This window comes from Plectrocnemia conspersa, unplaced genomic scaffold (genome assembly GCF_051122295.1).
Source record: "Plectrocnemia conspersa isolate PC_06_02 unplaced genomic scaffold, ASM5112229v1 ptg000010l, whole genome shotgun sequence".
NCBI classification, from domain to species: domain Eukaryota; kingdom Metazoa; phylum Arthropoda; class Insecta; order Trichoptera; family Polycentropodidae; genus Plectrocnemia; species Plectrocnemia conspersa.
The window spans coordinates 31,575,806-31,599,921 of NW_028277174.1; the positions used below are offsets into that span (position 1 = coordinate 31,575,806).

The following is a 24,116-nucleotide window of genomic DNA, read 5'->3' on the forward strand; positions in this document are numbered from 1 at the left end:
TAGAATATCACAGATAACTTATTTAATTTTATGTATAGGTACATCAGTCTTATTATACACTTATTAATTTAAATAATATATTTGTTCTAATGTATATTCCCAGTAAATCTTGTTTTAATGTGTATATCAATGATGAGGAATTCCAAAATCTGTAGCGATTCTCTTAGCCGATTTCGTCCAATATCTAGCGATGGCCGTGTGATGCGGAGATAATTGTGCGTCTGCTATAACTCCAATTCTCACCGTATCAGCGTATCGTTGCAATACTAAAGACATTCCTGAAAGTATATTTTAAATGTATAAATACACATGAAGTATAATATTTTCATTGATTTATAATTAATCATACTTATATTTCCTTGGGGAGGTCTCCAACACAGGATAGAATGTACAGTGTGTCCCCATTCTGTCGTTCTATGATTGCTATTGGAACTTTCTGCTATTTCCGTTATTGTTACTGAAAATTTTCTCGATAGATAATTCAATATTATCCTTGCCAAAACCGAAGGTAAGACTTGAACTATTATTTCATGATTAGCACCGAGTCCGTACAAAGCTCCTTGTGTGTTTCTCACTTTACTTATCACTTTTTTCATGTAAATAAACTCCTCTTTAGTGTTCAGATTCAATCCGATCGGCAACGAAAGACAAGTTATGCCGTCTATTCTTTCATTTATAGATGGCGAATGTTCTTCCATCGAAGATATCATCGTATCGCATGCTGTCGTTTTAGCCGTTATCAAAAGAGTATCGGGAAAATCAAAACTAGCATGCCTAAAGTATTCTTTTAAGCAATTGTTTGTCATATTAAGTAATATCTCCGTTTCGGTCACTTGAACTTTAGTCGCCATTTCCCTTAAATGTTTTGCTGATATCGGATGCGACCACGCAACAACTTTCCTTCCGCAGAGCGAAGTACATTTTAATTCATGTTCTTCATCGTCGGATAAAAACAACTCTCTAATAATATTTATAGGAGCTGTATAGATCAATTTAAAGAACATTAACATCTCACTATACACGGAGTTCAAGAGAGGTGAATAGTATTTGAAGAAGGCTACATACGAGTTATGATAATTATAATATTTATCAAAAGATGTATACGCCATGATTTCATTGTAGAGGAATTGTGAAAATTTCACTGTGAATACTTTAGATAACCACCAGAAACATTTGATAAAACTAACCAACGAAGTTAAAGGATTGAGAGTGATCCAAATTGATTTAAGAAACACTCGAGGTGTTAAATTTCTTTTCGAAACTTCTCTATAAAACATGGAAGCGTACAATTTAAGGAACTTTGTAAGATCATTTTTGCATAATGACAAAGTTTTGTTGAATTCCTTACATATTGAAGCGAATGCTATTGTTATTATTGCTAGACAATGGAATAGATCAGGAGGAATTTTGCTCAGTTTCTGAGATTCTATCGGATCGTATTCGTTTATGAACTCGTTCCAAGTGTTTGATAAGCTATCGCATAACATGCTATACAGTTTTGGTGAAGATTTAGGCTTTTCTAAAATACCAGACAGTGGACTCTTTGTCGTATCATTTGATTCCTGATTTGTGCTTGCTTCCGGATCGTGTGTCTCTGAATCTGACTTTAAAAGTAAGAAATCTCCGATACTCAAAGGTTCGTCGTCGGCTATTAATAAATGATGGACTCTTATGAGTACAAAATACTTTTGTTCGATTGAATTTACGTTTGGAATTACAATTATTTGCCACGGCGGAGGACCAGATGGAAGATATCTTGTTATAATATCGTTAACGTATTCCTGAAACATAAAATGTATGTTGAATATATTTCAAATCACAATTTACCTATGGAACTTTACTTTATTGATTACAAATGTAAAATGAAAAATAAAAACTAAAATGCTATTAAAAATGAAAGCTTTAGGTGTAATAATACTTCTTTGAACTTGAAATTCAAAAGTCTAAATAAACGGATGACTCAAGATTGATGTAAACTATCTTTTTAAATTAACTGATTATTCTCTTGATCTAGATCTAGAGGTTGTAAGTAATGTAGTTTAGGATTAAGAATCAGAATGGTTAAAAGTGTATTGACAAAGCTATCGAAATATGTTAATAAAGTTCGTTTTTAATCTTGTCCACATTCTTATAAGATGTCGAAATGTGAACTATTAAAATAAAGTCGTTTTTTAATTACAATAAGATTTTTTCCACAAAGGTAAGATATTCTTTAAGTACACATTACTAAAACAGAAAAACATGTAATAAATTGTGATCGGAATACCTATGGAATGCAACGGAAGAAGACAGTCAGAACATGCAATGATTTGGAAAAAGATTACTTACTTGTATGTTATGATCCGTTATCGGTCGTCCTCTGTGTACTGGTTTTCCAACCAATAAGTGATTTTCTAGATTGAACTGTATATCTCTCTTCCAAGCATAGTTTCCCCAGCATGACACTAGAGCAGCTCTCAATTTTGGAAATTGATAATTGTCGAATCTATCTCTCTTGTTAATGATATATTTGATGTAAGTCTGGTGAATCAACGTTGCACGACAATTTCCTAAAATATATCAAAATATTTTAAAACTATTGTTATTACATCGGGATGTCATTTCAACTTTCATATACAGTGGTACCTCGGTATACGTCCGCTTTGGAATAAGTCCAACTTGGTATACGTCCTGTTTGGACGAGAAACATTTTAAAAGACCTTCGTTTGGAATACGACCCGCGTGCATGCTAGAACTTGTATGAGTCAAAACGACACATTGCGCATGCGCAACTTGTATGAGTTACAACACCACGCGAAAAACACGTTTGGTATACATCCTATTTAGTATAAGTCCAAGGATCTGGAACGGATTAAAGACGTATACCGAGGTACCACTGTATATGTATATCTACCGGTGATAATGTATTCCGTTATGATTTCACTGAAGTGACATGTTTTAAAAAATATTTTCTGGATAGATTTCACTGTTTTTTTTTTAGATTTTTTTAAAGGATAACTCGAGAATTTCCGGTTTAGAATCCGGCACGTTATTTCAGAATTTTTAATATTTCTATTTCATTAAGTTTCATAGTATTTAACTCATCATTGCATGGTGTAGCAAATTTGCTACATACCGGAATTTCATATTTAAATTCACCAAAACCATTAGAACTAACCATTTCATGGTGTTGCTATAAGCTACACAGCCGCCACACGAATATAGTCCATAAAAAGAAAGCTAGGAGCGTTACAAGCAGGCGCGTATGGTGAGATATATTCTCTTTCGCTCGCTCGCGTGTTAAGTAACGAGAATGAGTGAGAAGAAGTAGGCGTGCGGAACACATGTAACGCACACCCTTATCTTTTATTCGCTCAGGAAATGTATCTCACCGTAAGCGCCTGGTTACAAGTATTATCAAAATAAAAACCTGCAAAATAATCGTTATAGTACTATCAACAAAGCATTTTGGCCCTTGTTGTGATACATTTTTTTATAATTTTCCGTTTAATTTTTATTCATATGTGAGTACTTTATTAGTTTTAACACAAGTAAACGAATAATGATTATTTTTTCAATATATTCATACATGTTTATATTTATAGAAAATTTGCTACGTCATGTGGCGGTGGGCAATATTTTTATATTTTTAGAATTACCTTTTTTCAAGAAATTAATTTTATATTATTTTTGATCATTTTAGAATATCGTATATAAATAAAAATATTAACGAGTCTCTCACAGAGGAGGAATTGTTAGAGATAGTTGCGACATTTGTTGATAGTGAGGATAATTTAGATGATATTTCTGGTTCCAATAGTGATATCGAAATTAATTGTGATATTCTGGAACCTGAAGAATTGGAAAATGACTATAATAATTCGATGAATACAGAGGAACTTTCAGTTTCACAAAATTCTACTCTCCAATCAATTGATAGTCAATCTGTCGAAATGGAAGAAATCGACAATACTTCCATAAAAGTTGTTCACAGGAAAATTTTGTGGTCAAAAAAAATGTATGTATCGACCTAGTTTATTTAAATTTTAAAGGATCATCAAAGCTGCCATCGTTTATATAATATTATTGTTGGATACAGCTTACAACTTTTTTCCAATACTTCTTAGTTTCAGTTTTTACAAGTAATTTATAATGAAACAAATTTATATGGGACGCAGAAGAATCCCAACGAGACACAAAATTATAGCATAAACGATATTAGAAAATTTATTGACAGTGACAGTTATCACTATATGACAGTGGTAAAGTTACTAACAACACAATGCTACTGGAAGCCGGATATCAAAGTGGGAGATATACAAAACCACGTCTATCAATAAATTCGAGCAGTTGAAAATAATTCTTAATGATAATTCTAAAATGTAAGATCAAGGTTATCCGCAATATGACAAATTATTTAAAATAAGACATCTTATAGATATAGAGAAATTGAATGCAAAGAGTTCTTTAATAACGCAAGAAGACTGCCGTTTGATTGACGAACAAATCTGTGCGACCAAGGTTCGACATCATCTCAAGTAATACCTTTATTAAGCCTAATAAATGGGGGCCTAATAAATACCTTTATTAAGCCTAATGAATGGGGGTTTAATTATTTGTTTTGTATGGCACTGCAGCCTTTGCAAACAATTTTGAGAAGCTGAAAATCACCATACTAAAAGGCAAGATGAGTCTGAAATTGGAGCAAGTTCCAATATTGTTATATGATTGATGTATAAGAAAACATGAAAATTGAGCTTTATATTGTAATAATTATTACATGTATTTGCCCCTAGTAGTACATATTGCAAAACATTGCATCTATATGTTAGGAATCGTACGGCGAAATAGGATTCATAATTGTAAATTGATAAGAGGAATTCAAAATGAAGAAGCTTCCTTGAGAAACTTCTAAAGAGTGTGTGGCATCTATTGATGGGATCAATATTACTAATGTGAGGTGATTTGTGACAACAGTTCTTACTCTCCTGTCTACAAAAACAGGAGAGCTTCCTATGGGCACAGTGAAACGGTCTGATACAAAAAAGAGACGTCACTCTTGCTTGTCCTAACATCATAAAGGAACATACCAAACATATGGGTGGCGTAGATCTGTATATCGCATTCCACTACAATAAAAAGTGGCATTTTAGAATATTTTGCCACTTGATTGACTTAGCCATCTTTAATGCATGGATACTATTTCACCGTACAAAGCTCGAAAATAATTTGAAATAAGTCAAATGACGCTCTGGGAATTTAGAACAGAAGTTGTTAAATGCATGTGTTGTATTGATGTAAACCAACCTGTGAAAAGAGGAAAACCCAGTAGTATTGAGTAGGATCTAGAAAATAAACGTCACAAACGACCGACTGTCACTTTTCCACCATCGGATGTTCGTATCGACCAACTTACCCATTAAGTTTTATACGAAAAGATACAGCAAAAGTGTAAATTACCTGGTTGTAAAGAGTTTTCTCATTTTAAATGTAGTAAATGTGAAATATACTTTGGATAACTAAAGATAAAAACTGCTTTTTTAATTTCCATATATAAATAAGTATAGTATTTAAATTATGTAAAATATATACTTTTTATTTTTGTAATATTATTTTGTGTATAAAATGTGTAATGTTTATTTATTTATTAATATTTTTTTTAAAAAATATATAAAGTATGTAATTTTCATTTTTAAATAATATAATCATTGCATAATGTTGCAAATTTGCTACATAGCTGTTTTTTCTGTTATATAAATATAATTTTTTATTTAAGATTTTTTATATTATTTTTCCATTAATATACACACACACATATATAGTTTAAGGAACATATTTATATATTTTTAAATCATGCTAAACTTAAGGGGGGGAGGGGTTGCCCCCACCTGCCCCCTCAAATGACGTCCCGTGTAAATTAGTAGCTACTTATTGTAAATCTTCTGTTACACCATGACATGCGTTAGCCTAATGCATTACAACGGGTCAAACACAATCAACAACTACTAAATAAATAGTGAGACACCAGAATGTAATCAAAGTTTGTAAACCAGTGACATCTATTATATTAATTATAAACTATGTCTGATCTAGCTCGATTTTATTATACTGTGAGATTAGGAAAATCTAGGAAAACCTTGATGTGAATTATAATTATATAATAATCAATAATTCTGTTCTCTCAAGAACAATAGAAATTAAAAAATACTAAGGATTCGAACCCAAATCTTTTGTGTATTAGTCACCGACTTACACTTATAACAGTCAATGACCACCATTGTAGCAACATAGGGATCGAAGACAATTTAAATTAAATTTTAATATAAATATATATTTATTTTATTTGGCATACCAAAAAAAACTTTATATCCATAAGAACTAAAATACGTCAACAGGTAGTCCTTGACTTTCGTACATATTTCAAAAGTCAGATTATAAAATTAGACGCATGGGTTTTTTGTTGCTAGGTCATTCGACGGTAAAACAATATACACTTTTAATACCAAATATTGGGAATTTTTGATCAAATATTATTTGGTACGCAATAAACAATATTGTGGACTCATGGGCAGAAATAGTGAGTGACTTTTTAGATGTCGAAGGAATTCCAGAAACTCTCACAACTGAAATAGTTAATCTAATGAATAAATTAAACTTGGATGTCAACAACGAAAATGCTAATGAACTAATTGAATCTCATTTATCACATTTATTAATAAAATTACAGTAATTATATAAAACACAAGATGATAAAGAAGCTGACGATGAAACAATTGTTAAAAATATGAATAAAGCCTTTGTGCATCATGACAATTTTTTGGCCATAATGGAAGAATGTGATCCTAATGGAGAGTGTATATCTCAAGTACGCAGGGCAATGAAGAAAGATACAGCATGTTACAGATCTCTTTATCAGGAAAAGAAAAAGAATTGCACTTTACAGTCATCTATTGAAAAATTTATTGTCAGAACAAAGTATTTTTTGTATTTATAATTGTATTATATGTAACTATGTTTTCATTTTAAAATAAATATTTGAAAACGTTTTTTTTTGTGTTTTTGTTTACATTGCTCTACTTTTGTACTTTGCAATTTATTACACATTTCCAAGAAACAATCATATACAAAAGTGGAGCATTGCCTGTATATACAACTTAAGTAAGACTGGCGAGACGTGGGAACTGAGCACTAACGACTCTCAACGGCTGCAGGCTTTCTATCTTGAGGAAGATTTTCGTGCCTACTTGCATGGATAGTACTTTGTGTCGTCGGTACAACAATGAAGTACACGAGTTGTATCAGAAGCTCGACGTCGTCAAGTATATTCAAATATAACAGGTAGGCCGGACATTTGCTCTGCATGGACTACCCGAAACTGCAGAGTGACTAACTTAAGGGATAAAGGTACTGGATGTAATAGTAAGCTATCTTTGAATGCTTGGCGTTAGCGATTGTCACCGCGTGACCCAGGATAGAGCGAATTCAAAAGTAAGTTGAGGCATTTCGCCTAAATGAGTATTGTTATTCTCTGTCTCTACTATGTCTCAGGTACATATGCAAAAGTATTTGGAAAATACATCATTATTTAAATATTATTATTATGAAAATGTGTTTTAGCATGACGGACCAATCTATTACGCTCATTTTTTTAAGACATCCTCAGGTTTCGATTAAATTATTGTTGTTATTTTTATGTCATTGTAGCAAAACAATAATCAAATGGAATTCTACATGCGTATAGATTTTTGAACTTTTTCTAAAATTCCTCTCACATAGTATTTTTTATGATTGAAATTCAATTCTACTATTGGGAATCAAACCAGAGTAGATTAAACTATTTGTCTCTAAAATTTTCTTTATACATACCTTTAATTGTCAATAATATGTTGATCACTCCTTGATTTCTGTGATTGTCAAGGATAGTCCTGATAGATATATTTTCAACGAAATCCAAATGAGGAAATTTGCTTGAGAGTATGTTCAACCATACCTTCCTCGATATTTGTACAGCTGATTAATATTAATCAAGTTATTAATGACATAATTTAGAAATATGTTTATTATTGAAAGTATACTCACATATATAACAAAGCACTATCATCGGTGAAAAACACAACGCTATTATGAAAGTGAGGAACGTTTTTATGTAATTGAATATAGACGGTTTTGGAAGGTGCTCGTCATAGTCGTCCATTGTAGATCATCTGAATCAGAAGATACGATTGTCGTTCGCGTGAATCACACAGAGAGTGATGCAAGTTAATGACACATTATTTACAAACATTTGTTTCACATATAGATAGATGCGTGCAAGGCAATTTTTTTAACATTATATTATTTATCAATAATTTTAATAGCAATTCTTATCTGCACTGTTCATAGGTTACAATTGTTATCAATAGCAAATAATAACACAAAGAGTTTGACGACGATATTGCTCGCTTGAATATTAAAAAAATAGTATAAAGAAAGAAATAAAAAATATCAATAACACAAATACATATATATATATATATATATATATATATATATATATATATAGATATAAACAAATTTATATTCTATATTATTTTCTATATAAAAAATGTAATATCCAGTGATATAGTTCCGAAAAAATAAGTACCGGAACGTTACTCCTTTTTGTAGTAATCAATGAGATTTCAGTTTATGTGAACCCGGAGATAAATATCTTGATTATTTTATTTGTTGTGTTGTAGTAGAGTTGTGCAGTGGTGACTATTTAATTAAGCTCATATATATTTTACCAGACGTTATAACAAATCGTACCGGAATGCGTTCCGGTTGAGGAAAAAGTATCGGAACGACATTCCGGTGCGTTCCGGCCCCACTATACCACTGGTAATATTTATATTAAATATATACATGAATATTATGTAGGTATAGATGTGTCTATAATATATATCGAGCTACTTACCAAGTCTTTGTTTCCTAAATGATCTTTTCTAGTCACATGAAACAATCTTGCTAGACGTAGATGTCTCAGTGGAATGCAAGGAATACAATAATGCATATTGATGTAATATATAATGATTACAAAATTTGATTTTCTTAATAAACATTCAGGGTTGCTTAAATACAAAAAAATATATAAACATTTTTTGTGTAAAATATAATGATACATTGTGTTTCATATGAAAAGCCTATCAGAGCATCAATCTAACATCTGTTTTGTATTTATTATACAATGATTTAGATTTTAGATAGAATTCACTGATAACATTTTTTTTCTATTATATTGAAGTAATATAACAATATCTAAACATCATATACAAAACGAATATTATTTGACAATATTTTAAAATATATATATGTACTAAATTGTAATTTAAAAAAAAGAGTAGTGATAAAATTGTATATTTATAAACTACAATTTGATAACCCTGTTCGGTTCATGATGTAAATAGTGTTATAACTTTGCTCCCAAACGAAGTACAGACATCAGATGAGTATTATTAGTAATATAACATATCAGTGTACATATTTATCACAAGGAAAAAAGTATTTGTTTAATTTCTAATAATTTTGGTAGTACTCGTATATTCTATCTTGACCGATGTCCAGATTATTTTGGTATAAAATAAAAACAGTCACTATTTTATCATCAGACGCTTTTATGAGACTGATAGGATACAGTCGCAAATGTCAACCGGATCTGAAGTTTGCACGGTCATGTGGTTTTATTATTTTTTTGTAATCAGACATGTAAAGTTATAGGCGTAAAATGAAAAAATATCATATTACTTAACTACATGAGCGTTGATAGATTATTTTAGAGTATTGCGTACTAAAGATTAAAAAAATAGTACAAATTGCCGAATTATTTCCATTGCACTTTTTAACAATAATTTATATTGTAAGTTGGAATAAAAACTATATATATATATATATATTGTGAAGTAGAGATTGATACAAAAGTTGATCAAACATTTAATTAAATTGATAAATACTAATTAAAAAATATTATATACATATATCGCAAGCTGTGCAACTATACAAATTTTGATTTTGAAAAATAATATAAGGTCATACAAAGATTTTTTAATATTTAGATTTTAAATTAGACTAATAAGAATACAGCTGTAAAGTAGAAAAATTTTGATTTTTAATAATAAATGGTTATTGAAAAATCCTATTTTAATATTTGATTAAAATATCCATCGTTCAGTTCATTTATACCATTTTTTGACGCATGCAAATTCCGGAAAAGTTGACCTAATAATATAAGTGGTTTATTCTCATGATCGGAAAGCATTGTGTTTTCCTAGAAAATACTAATCTGCTGCTAGTGTGCTTAAAAATGTGATGTCCATAAATTGACATATCATAAGAAATACGCACTTAATTTAAACATAAAATTGTAAGGGTAAATATGTAATACAACAAATTAGCCCATCGACTAGAAAACATTTTCCGTATTTCCGAAATAAAATCGTGTATGGCCTAACTGATAACGTTAAGTGCATTTTTTCTTTGTACACGTGCATTACAGTGCACCAGGGAAAAAATTTTGAAGAATACAACTGAAATATTCATGAACAAAAATAAATTGAAAAATATTTCTTAAAAGGGCATTCGTCACAATTAAGCTAATTATAAAAATCTTTACTAATAAATTTCGAAATATTTTAATAACTAAACAAAATAAATGAATATTTTAACGTCCACGTTTTTTTGTCTTTTTATATCCTAGCAAACGAACTTCAAAATATAAAAATAATAGTTTACCAGGTAAGACATAATATACACTATATAACCGTTTAATACAAATATTTTTACTTGGAAAACAACAGCAATAACTGAACCTCCTTGTTTCTGCAAAATTCCAAGAAATAAAAATGGACTTAGAATGTAATAAGCATCTTATAGTATTCTGGGGCAAAAAATCACGCAGGGATCCTAAGCCACTTAAACGCTAGTGACATATCGGTGAGCCATTTGTTGATTATTTTTTTTACAAATTCATTTTTTAAACCAAACAATTTTTTAAAACAAATTAAATTAATATTTACATTTTTTATTTAATTAGTAAAAAATATTATATTAGCATCATTTATCTGTAAAACAAGTATTTTATATTTATTCTCTAGCACCTGCCAGATAAATTAGTCAGTGGTCGTTCTTTTAATATTTCGATTTCATTAAGATTCATAGTATTTCCTTAAATAACATACATTTTTCTGGCCAAATTCAAGAAGAGGCAAATTTTCATATCTGCCACCCCCTGATTTTTATATATCTTTCGAGAAGCATAACATGTTAGTGACCGTGGAACGACGCGGACGAAAACCGTGTTGCTGATCCACTAGCGCCTGCTACCAGTAATTATAAATACATTAATATTAGACAGATTAGTAGGCGCTGAAATAACGGCAACTGGTCTAAAATTTTCGATGTAATAATAATTATCACCCTTTTTATGAATCGGGTTAGTTTTCGTACATCTTTACGAATCAGAAACAGATATATTGAAGGGGAGCAAGAAGATTCGCCTGACTTAACTTGTTATTAGTTTAACCTGTTTTATTAATATTATTTATATATAACTGGTTATTTTTTTAGGATAGGGTAGCCCCATGTCTAACCCACAGTGCAAGTATTTTTTTATTTGGGGTTTTCCTTTTCGTAGTTGGTGGCCTTCCGTTTTATGGCGCCATAGATTCTATCTGCTATGGCCATGAATATAGTTACATTACCCAGCGATTCGCAACGTGGACAACATAATGGACATACTCATAATGTTGTTTAACCCTGAGCTCCTGAGTAATTTTTGACCAAAAAATAAAATTTGACTAAAAATGAAATTTTGATAAAAAATCGACTGTCAGTATGAAAACTATTTATAGTTCATTTGAATTTAAAAATTTCTATAAAAAAAAAATATTAAAAAATTTTTTTTTTAAATGTATTTGTTTGTTAAAATAATATATAAATGTAACAATAATAAGTGTAAATAATGTTTATCTCCAGAATTCAACTTTGGGATGATACACAGCAAAACAATTTTTAGATCCAGATCCAATGCAAAGGAATACCTCGCATGGTTCGCAGCAGTATACGTTTTTTTGCGTTTTGGCAAATCCTTCTCTTTTGCATTGGGATTTGCTCCTTTTGCCTGCTTGTATTTTTTCGCACATACAACACATCTATTATTTGATGTAACTTCTACTGGTTGTTCAGGCATGTGCATCGGATTATCGGATACATTTAGGAGCCTTAGCTCACTTACTTTCGTCATTCTACTTGATATCACTTGCTTTAGCCGATACCTCCAATCATTTCATGGCATAATTTATCAATAAACATGTGAAAAGTTTGGATTCGTTTTCCAACGACTTTGTGTGGGCTGTAGTAGTTCATCAGTACATAAGCATTATATGAACACCAAACAAAAAAATTATCATTAGTCGTCTTGGCGATTTGTAATGGCGCCTACATTTTTGTAGCTTCGTCATCTGATCATTTTTGTCAGTTCCGCCCATATAGGCATTGTAAGCCTTCACTAAAGCTAGACATGATACTTCTACTCGTTTATTTTCTATTATATTGTAGCGCAACACTGTCAAATCGCTATCAGCGATGAATTTTGTTGATAAAAAGTATATTGATATCTTATCGCATCATAGGACGGCAGCTATTTTTCCATTATACATCAATGAGTGAGTACCACGTTCCATTTTATTTTTTGCTATAAGTTATTTTGGGAACCTTTTTCTGTTTGGCATTGTGGTTCCACATAACACCGTGCCGTGCTTCTCTTGCAAATATTCTGTAATATTCACAGAAGAATAAAATCAATCTGTGTATATGCAGTGACCACGATTTTTGAATGTTTTGCTAATTCTAGCAACCAAACAACCGTTAAGATTCCCATGTCGTCTGGACGAAGTACCGTTACACGAAATAGCATGCTTTATCTCTTTCTCCGTTGCGTGCGACACCCCTACTTTTATTTATAGGGGATCGGCGTCAGTTCTGGATTGTTAAATGAATACATTTTATTAACCTGTAGTACCACTAATTTCACTATATAATTTTGCTACTTATGTATCTGATTTTTTTTAATTTTGCGCAGAATTTCAAAGATCTTTATTATAGTCATTATTAAATGTGTTCCTACTATTGTTGTTTCCAAAAGCAATAAATATTTGTATTTATTATAAGAAAAAAGCATTATTATATAATAAAAATAAAATGGTGAATATTTCTTTAGAAGCGCAGGGTAACACCCCCACGGTGTATGGCTGAGAGGCAAATAGTAATGGATTCTAATAAGAATGTAACGGTAAACCGTCGAGCTCGATAGGGAATCTTATGATGCCAACCGGTCACTCCTAATTGTTTTTTCAATTGTTGATACAAATCCATTTTTCCTGTATATATCTCTGCATTCATTATGTGCCCACTTTTGCTTTCGCATAAAAGGTAAGTTTTTATACCCCACTTTATAGGTTTGTTTTATACTTAGTGCATTTTTGTAGGGAGCATTCCTTCATCTAATGAAAAATACTACGTGCCGGATTGAAAAATCCGGCACGTAGTACTACTGAAATTTTGACAGAATAATATGTAGAATTGTCTTGCTTTTATATATTTTATCCGATTTGTCAATGTTCTGATTTCTTTCATCTATACAATGTACCATTGACCAAATTGCTAAAAATTGATCTCTAGAAAAAACTTCAAAACAGCCAAATCCGGGTGTAGATGTAAGCCTGCTCCCTTTTTTGTTCCATAAAATTTCGTATCTGTCTTTATGAATCAAGAATTCCATGGCAATTCAGCATCCAAAGAAAGCTTTGAGTTCTAAAACAGTAACCAGAATATAGGACTTAGCATAATAATTCTTTCACATACACTGCTTGTCGATTTGTAATTATGTATAATAAGAGTTAAAAATATCGTACAAGGCCCTAAAATAATCATTAGTAAAGAATGGCAAAAAAATAGTATTGTTTATTAGGTGGTTAATGTAATTTATGACATGTACGACTCAAATATTTAGTATAATTTTGATAAATGTTTTAGTTAGATACGCCATTGAAGAAATACTAGTCGTTAAAATTACGATAAAATCTATTTTTATTAAAGGTAAATAATACTTAGTTTTACAGTGAATAGTAACATTTATGCATTTCGATCTAATTTACGTTGCTTTTGCCGACCGTATAAAAACTTGTGTACGTGTACCATTTTTATTTACCCTAATATATATAGATATATACACTTATGTCATTACCTTATAAGTTATATAAATATACTTTTTGAAAGCAGGCTTTTACTGCGATATTTCGGCAGTGATGGTCCTGCCATGATCACAAATTCAAAGTCTGAACATGGCAGATATTTTTTTGTCGAAATATCGAATAGTAAGTGTTAATCGCGATAAATAATGGTTTTAAAAAAAATACACCCAAGAACCTCTAAAAAAATAATATCCTTGTGGGATTTCATATTTTTTATATTGTGGCATTGTACAAATCGAAGTCATGTCCACACCACAACAATTGTATCTATCCTGAAGTAAAAATAGTTAATTAATCTCATATTTACATGAGAAAATTTAATCTAAAGCGAAGTATTATTATACAATCAATTTTTTGCCACAGTGATAAGGTTACCCCATTTCGTTGTATGTACAACCCGGTTGTTTTGTTATAGATATCGTTTTAAGGTTTACCTTATGAGCGCAAATCATAGGGTGTGAAAGTTGTATGTTTTATTATTTTTAAATAACATCCATATAAAATATATGAGTTGGAGTACTTTAAGTTAGTATTCTAGGACCGTTTCTTTGCCGCTACTATACGGTATCCTTTCGACAGCTAAATTTATTTATTTATTTAACGATTATAAATGTTAGATCTATATCGAATTATTTATTTGAGATATACACCAATGGGAAAAACAAGAAATTAGAGAACATCATACAAACGTTTCGAACCATAGACAATGAAATCAAAACTTCATGATTTTATTAATATAAATTTTTCAAATAACTTCTGTTTATTGTAATCGTGAAACTTACCTATCTGTTAAGCGGTGCCTCAAGGCTGTCATATGTTCCTAAGCAATGAGAGATAACAAAAGTGATTATAATAACAAAATCAGAAACCTGACATAAAATTTAACTTCTATTGTCATTCTTAAAATCAAGTTTTGTCCCGTAAATAAACTTTTACATGCTGTCCTGTCTTTCTCGCTTCGGCATTTAATCTCAAGTGTGTGGTCTCTGTATTCATCTACACCTATAGAGTTTAGCACAAACAATAAAAATTGTCGAAAAAGAAGGAAATTCTGTAGGTTAATTAGAATTTACTGAAAATCGAGCAATATTTATAATTTTTTTTCTGAAACTTCCAAAAAATATGATATTTATATATTATATAAATATTTTTTTACCTCGTTAATTTTTTCTCTATGATTTTTTTATACTGAAAAAGAAAATCGATAAGAATATCAGCGCATGGTTATGATTTTATCAATTGAACTTTTTAAAATTAACTTCTGTTTATAGTAGTCGTGAAACTCACATATATGTTAAACGTTGCCTCAAGGCTATATGTGCCTAACCAATGGAAGATAACAAAAGTGATTATAATAACAAATCAGTAAGCCGACATAATATCTAACTTTTTATCGGCTTTGTTTTTTTTTGAAGAAGCTTTTATGAATGTTGTCCTGTCTTTCTCGCTCCGGCATTTTATCTCAAGTGTGTGGTTTCAGTCTTCGTCTAGACATCTTGAGTTTAACCCAAATAAATCGTGCATATTTAATCATCAACTGAAAGTATATAATGATAAAATTGGCGAATTATTTAGGATAATTAAGATTAGCCGGCAAAATCTAGCAATATTTACATTTTTTTAATGTTTTAATATTTTGTAAGCTCATAAAATTCCACTTTATTTAATCCATACTTAGTTTAATTGTTCGCATAGTAAGAGTATTTTTGTAACTGTGTTGACATGCAGAATAAATTATGTTTTTAGTATATATTTTTTATCTTAAAAATTCAATGCCGTTCGGATCCGACCCCAGTTTATTGTCAGCTGCAAGCGAGGTACCGTGTTTGATGCGGGCATTTTAAGTACATAACAGAGGGGTGTTCAGCCCCTAAGCGAATGGGGCGCTACAGGGCATGCGCAGTTCCGATGACAGGGCCGTCATTAGGACATGTTCCACCATAGTGCCATGTCGTGGTTCTCGTAGTTCCGATTTATAAATAAATGTGCCACGGCTTCAAAAGACTATCGTTCTAAGAACTTTCTTGAATGACAAGTGATAAGTGATATATAGTAACTAGGGATATATTCTATTAAAAGGCAATGGAAGGTAAAATCAGAGTCGGTTAGTATAAGGTATTATTTATATTAATTATAGTATTTTTTAAAAGTTGAATATTGATTTTCTGCATGTCATGTAATTACGGGAGTTAATAAATTGTAATTGGAGATACAGTTAGATGTTTGAGAAAACAAAGAAAATGTGATTTATGATTGCAAAATAAACATATTAAATTACTAAGAAAGTATATACGTAATACATGCTTTATAAACAGGAAAAACTAAATACAGTATTATAATTAATAAATTTATATATTGTTTGTGCTTATTTTAATTAAAAAAACAGGTAAATAACACATTACAGATAAAATTTAGAGAAGTAAATTTTATCTGTAATGTGTACTGATAAATAAATATTTTTTACCACAAAGATAAATATGCAAAATTATACTCTGATTTAAATTATTATGATCTTAAAGTAGAACAAGTCAAATTATCTTAATTAAAATTTTTTTTTTTGTAAATCGTCTATAAATTCTTTGTTTATAACTTAATCTGTAATTAGTTGATTTTAGTATCAGTTAAATAGATCACAATATGTATGTATATTTAAACTATTTTTTATTTTAAATATAAATAACGTTATTAGAGTATTATGACAAAAAAATTAAAAAATGTTTAATCTTAATTAAAAAATATTATGCTTAGATTTTTAATTAATGAATATAATACATTATTATTTACGTATAATTCAAAATAATCATAGTATATTTTAATCGATCATAAAAATTAAATTAAAAATATTTTTTACACAAAAGTGTAGTAAGAAATTTTACTACACTTTTTAAATAAAAGCTAATAATTTTATGAATATGCTTAATAACAATAGTTTATGCCAGTTAGATAATACTTGAGTCTCCTAAATATTATTAAAGTGGGTTTAAATAACCAACACCAGTGGCGGTTCGTCCATATGGGCTGCGGGACTGCAGCCCTCCTAGTATAAAATAAATGTTTCTGTTTTAAATATTTTTATGTATGTAATTCAATAAATTATTTTTGTCTAGTATAATATCTTATATAAAACCAATTTTAGTTTTATTAAGGATATTTTGTTCAATCTTACAGCTTTTATTGCTGCAGCACCTCCAATGCAAATTCTTACTGCTCAACACCATTAATTTTGACATTGAACATCAATCAGAGACACACCAATATAATCAATTATTATTGATGATTTGCATAACGATATTCGGTTATGTTTTCGTAGTTCATAAACTGAAATCTTATAAAAAATTCAAGCTTTGCTATCGATATATGAGTTCAAGGTTATGTCAACGATGTAAACATGATGTAACTATACTGGACTTTAAAAAGAGATTTTATGTATAAGCTACATATAAGAAACAAAGAGCAAAGGGTTAATATAATATTATATAAATCGAGTTTATTCTATAAAATGAAGTATTTAAATTGGGACCGTTTTTAAATTATAAAATCTAATGAAATAGTTAAATTCATGCTATGTGCTGCTTTTTTCAGTCCACTGTATTCCAGAAGTACTCATGTGATATTAAGGATTTTAGCATGAAGATTCAACATTTATAGCTCCAGTTCTTCTGCCTACATTTCATTCAATACTAATTTGTATAATTTTGCACAGGTTAGTAGTGTAGTTTAAGTAGGGCCCCGGGCAGCGGATGCTTGGGGGCGGAATTTTCGCAATGGAAGGGTCCGTTCGTGTAGTGTCTAAAACTATGGCTTAAAGTGTAAAAATTTTAACTCCATATTTGAAAACTTTACAGGAAAAACAAAAAAAATTAAATAGATAATAAAACAATATATCAATTTTCTGATATTAAATTTTGGTGTTTAATTGAAGATTTTAGAGAAAACAATTTTTTGAGCATGTGTATTTTTTAATGGTGCAAGATGACAGTGTTAGTCATTTCCATTCAAAAGTATACTTTTACGCCATTGATATGTAGAAACAATAAACAACTGCTTAAAAAACACTGATCTTATGACCCGGTTGGTCATAAATTATAGATAAAAATATTTTTGGCCGGTCCGAAAATTTGGCAAGTTTATTGGTAAAAGTCGAAGTTGCACCATCTGTGCCACATTGTTTATTCGAGTCCAGCACGTGCTAAAATAATGAAATGCCTGATTAACATATTTCACCAAACTTGAAAACTGTTTTGCATTTTTTTATATGCATATAATATGTGAAGGGGGGAAGAAGGTACTGCTTGCCCCAGAATAGTGAGGACATGCATTAAGTTGAAGATTTTTAGGATAATTGTATGGGAAGGGGGGGGGGGGTTCCAAAGTTAGGGTTCGCCCCGGGCGGCACAAATCCTAAATACGCCTCTGACGTAGTTTTATGGGTAATTTTCTATGCATGGTTTTAATTTTCCAATTATGTTGTCAGAATACCACTATACTATCACTACATTTTTTTCTCTGAAAACTTGATTTTGGAGCTTCTTTGCTGTATAATCTATTCTGGTTATCTTAGAGAATCCATTTCACATCGCAGCTAATGATTGCTTCTCTATTGTTTCTGAGAATTAATAAAGAACAGACATTGAAAAGTTTCTGTTATAACCTTTCAGTCAGTTCCTGCGGTACATATTTAAACATTTTTCATCAAATGTCGTGAAATGAGTCTGCTGCTAGTGTCCTAACAGTCGTTTTTGGATATGTTACAACAGTGTTTCTTTCTTCACTTCTACGAAATTTCTCCAACCAAATTTTATCAGTTCTCTGACTAATAGTACCTTCGTCAACTAATAAATTCATATTACTTGTGGCCTGCGCCGCATTCTGTTTCAGTTTTAACTCGTACAAAAAAAGGAAACAGTTTTGTCGAAACCATAATGCACAGAAACAAAAAAAATATAGTTATTTACCAAGAGCGTTTTGTTCCAATCATAGTCCGTTTTAGATTGAGTAAAATTTGTCATCTGACATGAAACAAGTCACGGAATAGGATGATGAGAGCTTTAGTAATTGTGAAAGTATTGAAATAGTTGTATTCTATAGATATATGTATGTAGAATGATTTTTTGTATTTTTATACATCATTTAAATATTAATATGTTGATAATTGAAATATCGATTATTTAAGCTAATCTATGTATAAGAAAATTAGTACATTATATATGTAATAGTATTCGCAAAAGTAATAGATGGAAGTAAAAATAGATTTGTTTTATATCTAAGCCTAAATCTTATTTTTATGTTTTTTTTCTGATTTTTTAGTTTTTTTTTATCATACACTTTCTACACAAGCAAAATAATATTTTTTTTACATTCCTATATTAGCTAAAAGCGTACTTTTTTGACAAGCGTTGGCACACATAACCACTCATCTGTAAATCCGATACAATACAACTATAAAACCTAATTTCTATTGATAATGGATATGGGTTTAAAAATATGATTTTATCAAATATATGTATGTACATTTCACATTTTAGTATATTTATCAATTGAAAAACTGCTTTAAAGTGTTTTTTCACAAAATATGATAAAGCGTTCAAGTGATGATACATACGTAAGAGAATTAGGCAATATAAGTATTATATTTATTGAACGAGATGCTTTAAATTTTGTTTATCTATTCATAACTAAAAATATACATCGGAACATCATATGTTCATAATGTTACTATCGCTCGGCTTACCATACGCTCTAGATAAACTGGGACTATCAAATTTTAAATATACCATTTTATATTTGTATATTGCTTGCGTATTTGTGTATTAAACTATTTGGGTCTATAATCGTTTTAATGGGTCTTGTGAAAAAAACATTTTGAGTGTTTCTTCTTAGACGAAAAGTCAAGTCTTCTAAGTGCTTCTGCATCAACATATTCATTATAGTTATATTAATATAACTATAGTGAAATAGATACATTATTAAATCTATGTCTGAATAGGAAGATGGATTTCTTGAATGATACATAAAATATATTTATTTCCGTAGATACTTTATTATCTAATTGGGTAGCTCTCGCTAAAGATGTGTTTGATTTCGTATAGAGCACGAGCGTGCTTCGGGGCAAAAAATGGGATCTGCAAGTAAATGGAATAATACGTGAATAATACGTAACATATTTCTTCAGCAACACACATTGCGCCTTAAGTGTTTGAGGGGCGTTAAGATACTTAATGCTCCTTATGGTCGAGCGTAGGCTCTTACCCACTGGCTTATTAGCGACTCTTAGCTATAACACCTTGTGGGCTTCTCATTGTTCCATCTCTGTTCTCGACCTAAGCCCAGTCACGATTAGAGTTGATGCTCTCCCGGTATCATTATCTATGTTGAAGACGGACTTGAAGGAAAATGGAGAGTAAACGCATTGAGACGCGCTTTTCGACACGGACGGGTATAAAAGGTCGAGTCCCGCTGACCAACTATGAGCACTTTCTTGCAGACCCACTACCTAGCTAAAGAATATGTATATATGTACGTATATAATCTATTGCGCTTGCGACTGAGAGAGACAAAGCGATGTCTAGATAGTACGGCGACCTACCGGCTAAAACCTCTCCCCAGCCTTCTACTGAACGACCGGTACTTATTTTCAGATATTACACTTCGGTTCGTCCAGTTTAGAGACTCTGTCCCGTTAGGGCCGATATCTTACGCTATCTTTCAGCGTCTTATTTAAATCTGAGCACTTCGGACGCGTAGTCTGTCCATGCCCCCCAGTTTTTTCGGCATTCTAGCATGGATTGAGCCATAGTGTTTGCTGATGCAGGCTTTCCTATGACTCTTTCCAGCGCTCTCTTTCTGTCGTCAAAGCTGCACACTTGAAGATGGTATGCTCCGACGATTCTGTGCGTCCACCTTCCCTTGGTGGACTCGTCTCATCTGCGCTGCCATGCTGACATTGTCGCGCTTCTGACGACATCTCTGTCCTGCCCGTTGTAGATCTCCTATCTCTCCTGGGCTAGGAGATTCAACGGCGGTATGCCACATATATCCAGTACGGCGTCCTTGGACACGGTTCTGTACGCAGAGGCCACCCTTAGTGTGCTTCATCGCTGAACTCTTGCCAGGGTAAGCCTGGTCCTCTTTACTCTTGTGGTTTGTGCCCATATCGGGACGCCGTAGAGAAGGACCGAGTGTACTACCTCGTTGTAAAGGTGTCTTCTTTTTTGTTTCGGACCACCGAAGTTAGGCATCAGCCTGGCGAGTTCTTCCGCTACTTTGGCAGCCTTAGCGGCTGCCAACGCAAAGCAAAGCGCAACTTGTCGCCTATTTGCACACCCAGGTTGCGTATAGATCTTTTGTAGGATATATCAATCTCTTTGATCACTATCCTGGGTGGCGGTAGACTCCGTTTTCTCGTAAAGAATAATGCTTCGGTCTTCTCCGTCGCTAGCACGAACCTGGCGTGATCCATCCAGCTCTGGATTGCGTAGAGCGCCTCTTCTGCGACCTGCTTAAGCTGCAAGGTCGTATTACCGGTAGTCACCACCGCGACATCGTCCGCGAAAGCGATGAGTTCGACACCGTCCGGCATGGCCACTCGTACGAGCTCGTCGTACATCACATTCCAGAGCGATGGTCCAAGCATCGACCCCTGCGGAACACCTGCTGTCACTTGGCGGAAGCGCTTGTCTCCTCCGCTCTCGTACTCCAGTACCCTGTCTATGAAGTAGATATCAACGAGCCTCACCAGGTATGCTGGAGTTTTCTTGTCCTTCAACGGCTTCAGCGTTAGATGCCAGTTAGCTGAGTTGAAGGCGTTTCGGACGTCGAGAGCTATAAGCAAAGCGTGGCTGCAAGCTTTGATGCTGCCTGTCCACGCTTCTCTAACCCTCGTGACGACTCTCTCAATGGCTTTGATCGTAGACCTACCTGGACGAAAACCATGCTGCCTTACAGACAGCTTCGTCTCTTCGTCCTCGAGAGTAGCTTGAAGACGCTGCAAAACCATCCTCTCGAGGAGCTTGCCAGTTCCGTCCAGCATGCACAGAGGGCGATACGCGGATGGACCTGGTGGAGCTCTCTTCCTCTTGGAGATCAACACGAGTTTCTGTCTCTTCCACGGCCTTACAAACGTGCCTTCATTAAGGCACGTGTTAAGTAGCATCTCCGGATCCATTAACAAGGATGCTTAAGCCTGGACTCCGATGAGGAGAAGGAAGTCACCAGCAGCCACTTGATGATTCAGGCAGACGCGCCCCCACCGACAGACGCGAAGATACGACTTGAGACTCCCGAATACGATCATCGCAGCACGAGGAACTGGCTCAAGACACTCTCGCTGCAAGCACCTACAAGAACTTTGAGGACCTCCCATGGACATCATCCCTGCGCCAGCTTATCTACCACTGCTCGGAGAAAACATCTCGCCATTCATTGTCTGACGCAATTGTAATATAATATAATACATCTCTAACTAAATTCACCTACGTTTCATTGGCTCACACACCACTAGGGTTCATAAACTTTAAAATATAAAATGGTAAAAATTTAAACCTAAATGTATGTATTAATTCATATGGAAAAGTTTTAATTGTGTAATTTTAGTAGCACCTGCCAGATAACTTATATATACAAAAATATTAACTACCGAGCTAGTTTTTAAACTATATTTTTTGTTTAATGTTGATTTACCATAATCTTGGTGCACACAAGTGTAAATGTATGGTTACTACACTCTATTTTTTTTCAAGAGACATCGCTTGTAAACAGTGCTCAACGCGTGACAATCACGTGTTATTCGCAAAAAGCTTCTAATTGGTTGTTCACTTGAAGGGATCCACCCCCAAATACTATTTCAACAGGGTAGTATTGGTTTGCTGTTCGCGAGATTTTATTTGCGTGTGCATACAGTTGCCGAATTTTTTAAGTGTAAAAATGTTTTTTACGGACCCCTATAGTCCTCCAAAAAAACGGACTAAAAGAAATCACATAAATATTTAAAAAAAAAACACTATTTTAAATATATATTAAAGGGAAATTTTGGAAAATCCCAACCAAATTACTGACAAAGTATCAACAAAGGCAGGAGTGTGTAAAAATTCAATTTATTGAACTATTCAAGTATATAAATATAATAACTTTAAATATTCAGAAATGTATAAATTATTTTATAGGGCTTTTATTTATTTAAAAAAAGTCGTTTATTTTTTCTGATTCAGCCCTGTACTCAGCGATCACGTGAACCCCGCGTGCATTTGTTATTGTCGACTGTCTCTTTTAAAAAAATAGTCTGTAGTTCATAACATATTATTTGGTCGGTTGAGAAGCCCTGATTTTTTTACCTATCTCAAAAACATGTCCAAAAAAATAACGCATGAATTCAGACAATACTTATTCTTAAACCCCAAAAATTATTTAAATTTAATATTTTATGTCCCAGTCTGGAAAAAATAGTATGGTAAGCGTACATATTCCCAAAAAAGTACATAGGTTAGGCATTTTACAAATAATATTTAGTTTCCAACGCCTAGTCGTAATGTAAGTACGAAATTTTATTTTAGTTACCGCTTTATTTCCTTTCATCATTCCGCATATTTAGAGAGCAAATCATGCTTATGTGTGAGATATGTATTTATATACACAGCATCGCGTTCAAGTCTATTACGAAAGCAGTAGACTTGTGATATAATCGTTTAAAGTTTTTTTTTTCTAGAAGTGTGATTCATAACTGAGTATTTCAGTTTAAAATCTTAGATTTGATTAGTTTATGTACACAGATAACGAAGTGCAATTTAAAAAACTGTTGTGAATAAACAATAAATAAAAACCAATGCGCATTATGAGTCTTAGAATAAGTTCTAAAAATATATCTGTATATATATATAC

General features: G+C 32.1%; 2 protein-coding genes across 9 annotated transcripts in view; one reads left to right on the top strand and one right to left on the bottom strand.

Moving 5' to 3' along the window:
* LOC148231399 (uncharacterized) lies at positions 1 to 8,991 on the bottom strand. Of its 3 annotated transcripts, none has more exons than XM_088196121.1 (6): positions 8,915 to 8,991; positions 8,059 to 8,183; positions 7,846 to 7,989; positions 2,329 to 2,549; positions 350 to 1,781; positions 1 to 278 (listed from the first exon to the last, which is right to left on the bottom strand). In XM_088196121.1, exons 2-6 carry the CDS (start codon positions 8,171 to 8,173, stop codon positions 127 to 129), a joined length of 2,064 nt encoding a protein of 687 aa, XP_088052247.1. In that variant the 5' UTR covers positions 8,174 to 8,183; positions 8,915 to 8,991; the 3' UTR covers positions 1 to 126. The 3 variants fall into 3 exon arrangements, with proteins under 3 accessions (XP_088052247.1, XP_088052248.1, XP_088052250.1); XM_088196122.1 differs by lacking the exon at positions 8,915 to 8,991 and adding an exon at positions 8,603 to 8,837; XM_088196124.1 differs by lacking the exons at positions 7,846 to 7,989; positions 8,059 to 8,183; positions 8,915 to 8,991 and adding an exon at positions 2,626 to 5,523.
* The window catches only part of LOC148231400 (alpha1,4-N-acetylgalactosaminyltransferase 1-like), a 21,626-nt gene continuing 4,634 nt past the window's right edge, over positions 7,125 to 24,116 (top strand). Inside the window, exon 1 of one of the 6 annotated variants that reach the window (XM_088196126.1) lies at positions 7,125 to 7,317. The gene's annotated coding sequence lies outside the window, so the exon portion shown is untranslated. Of the gene's footprint in view, positions 7,318 to 8,703; positions 10,927 to 16,028; positions 16,359 to 24,116 lie in introns of those variants that run through there. The other 5 variants (XM_088196130.1, XM_088196129.1, XM_088196127.1 and 2 more) reach the window with 5 other exon arrangements.

What these genes read in the sequence shown, in the direction of transcription:
- LOC148231399 (XM_088196121.1), bottom strand. Translation starts at nt 8,173, where the DNA reads ATGGACGACTATGACGAGCACCTTCCAAAACCGTCTATATTCAATTAC. An exon ending in GATAGTGCTTTGTTATATAT is followed by an intron (nt 7,990 to 8,058) that starts GTGAGTATACTT and finishes AATATTAATCAG; the next exon opens with CTGTACAAATATCGAGGAAG. An exon ending in CATATTATTGACAATTAAAG is followed by an intron (nt 2,550 to 7,845) that starts GTATGTATAAAG and finishes GATATATTTTAG; the next exon opens with GAAATTGTCGTGCAACGTTG.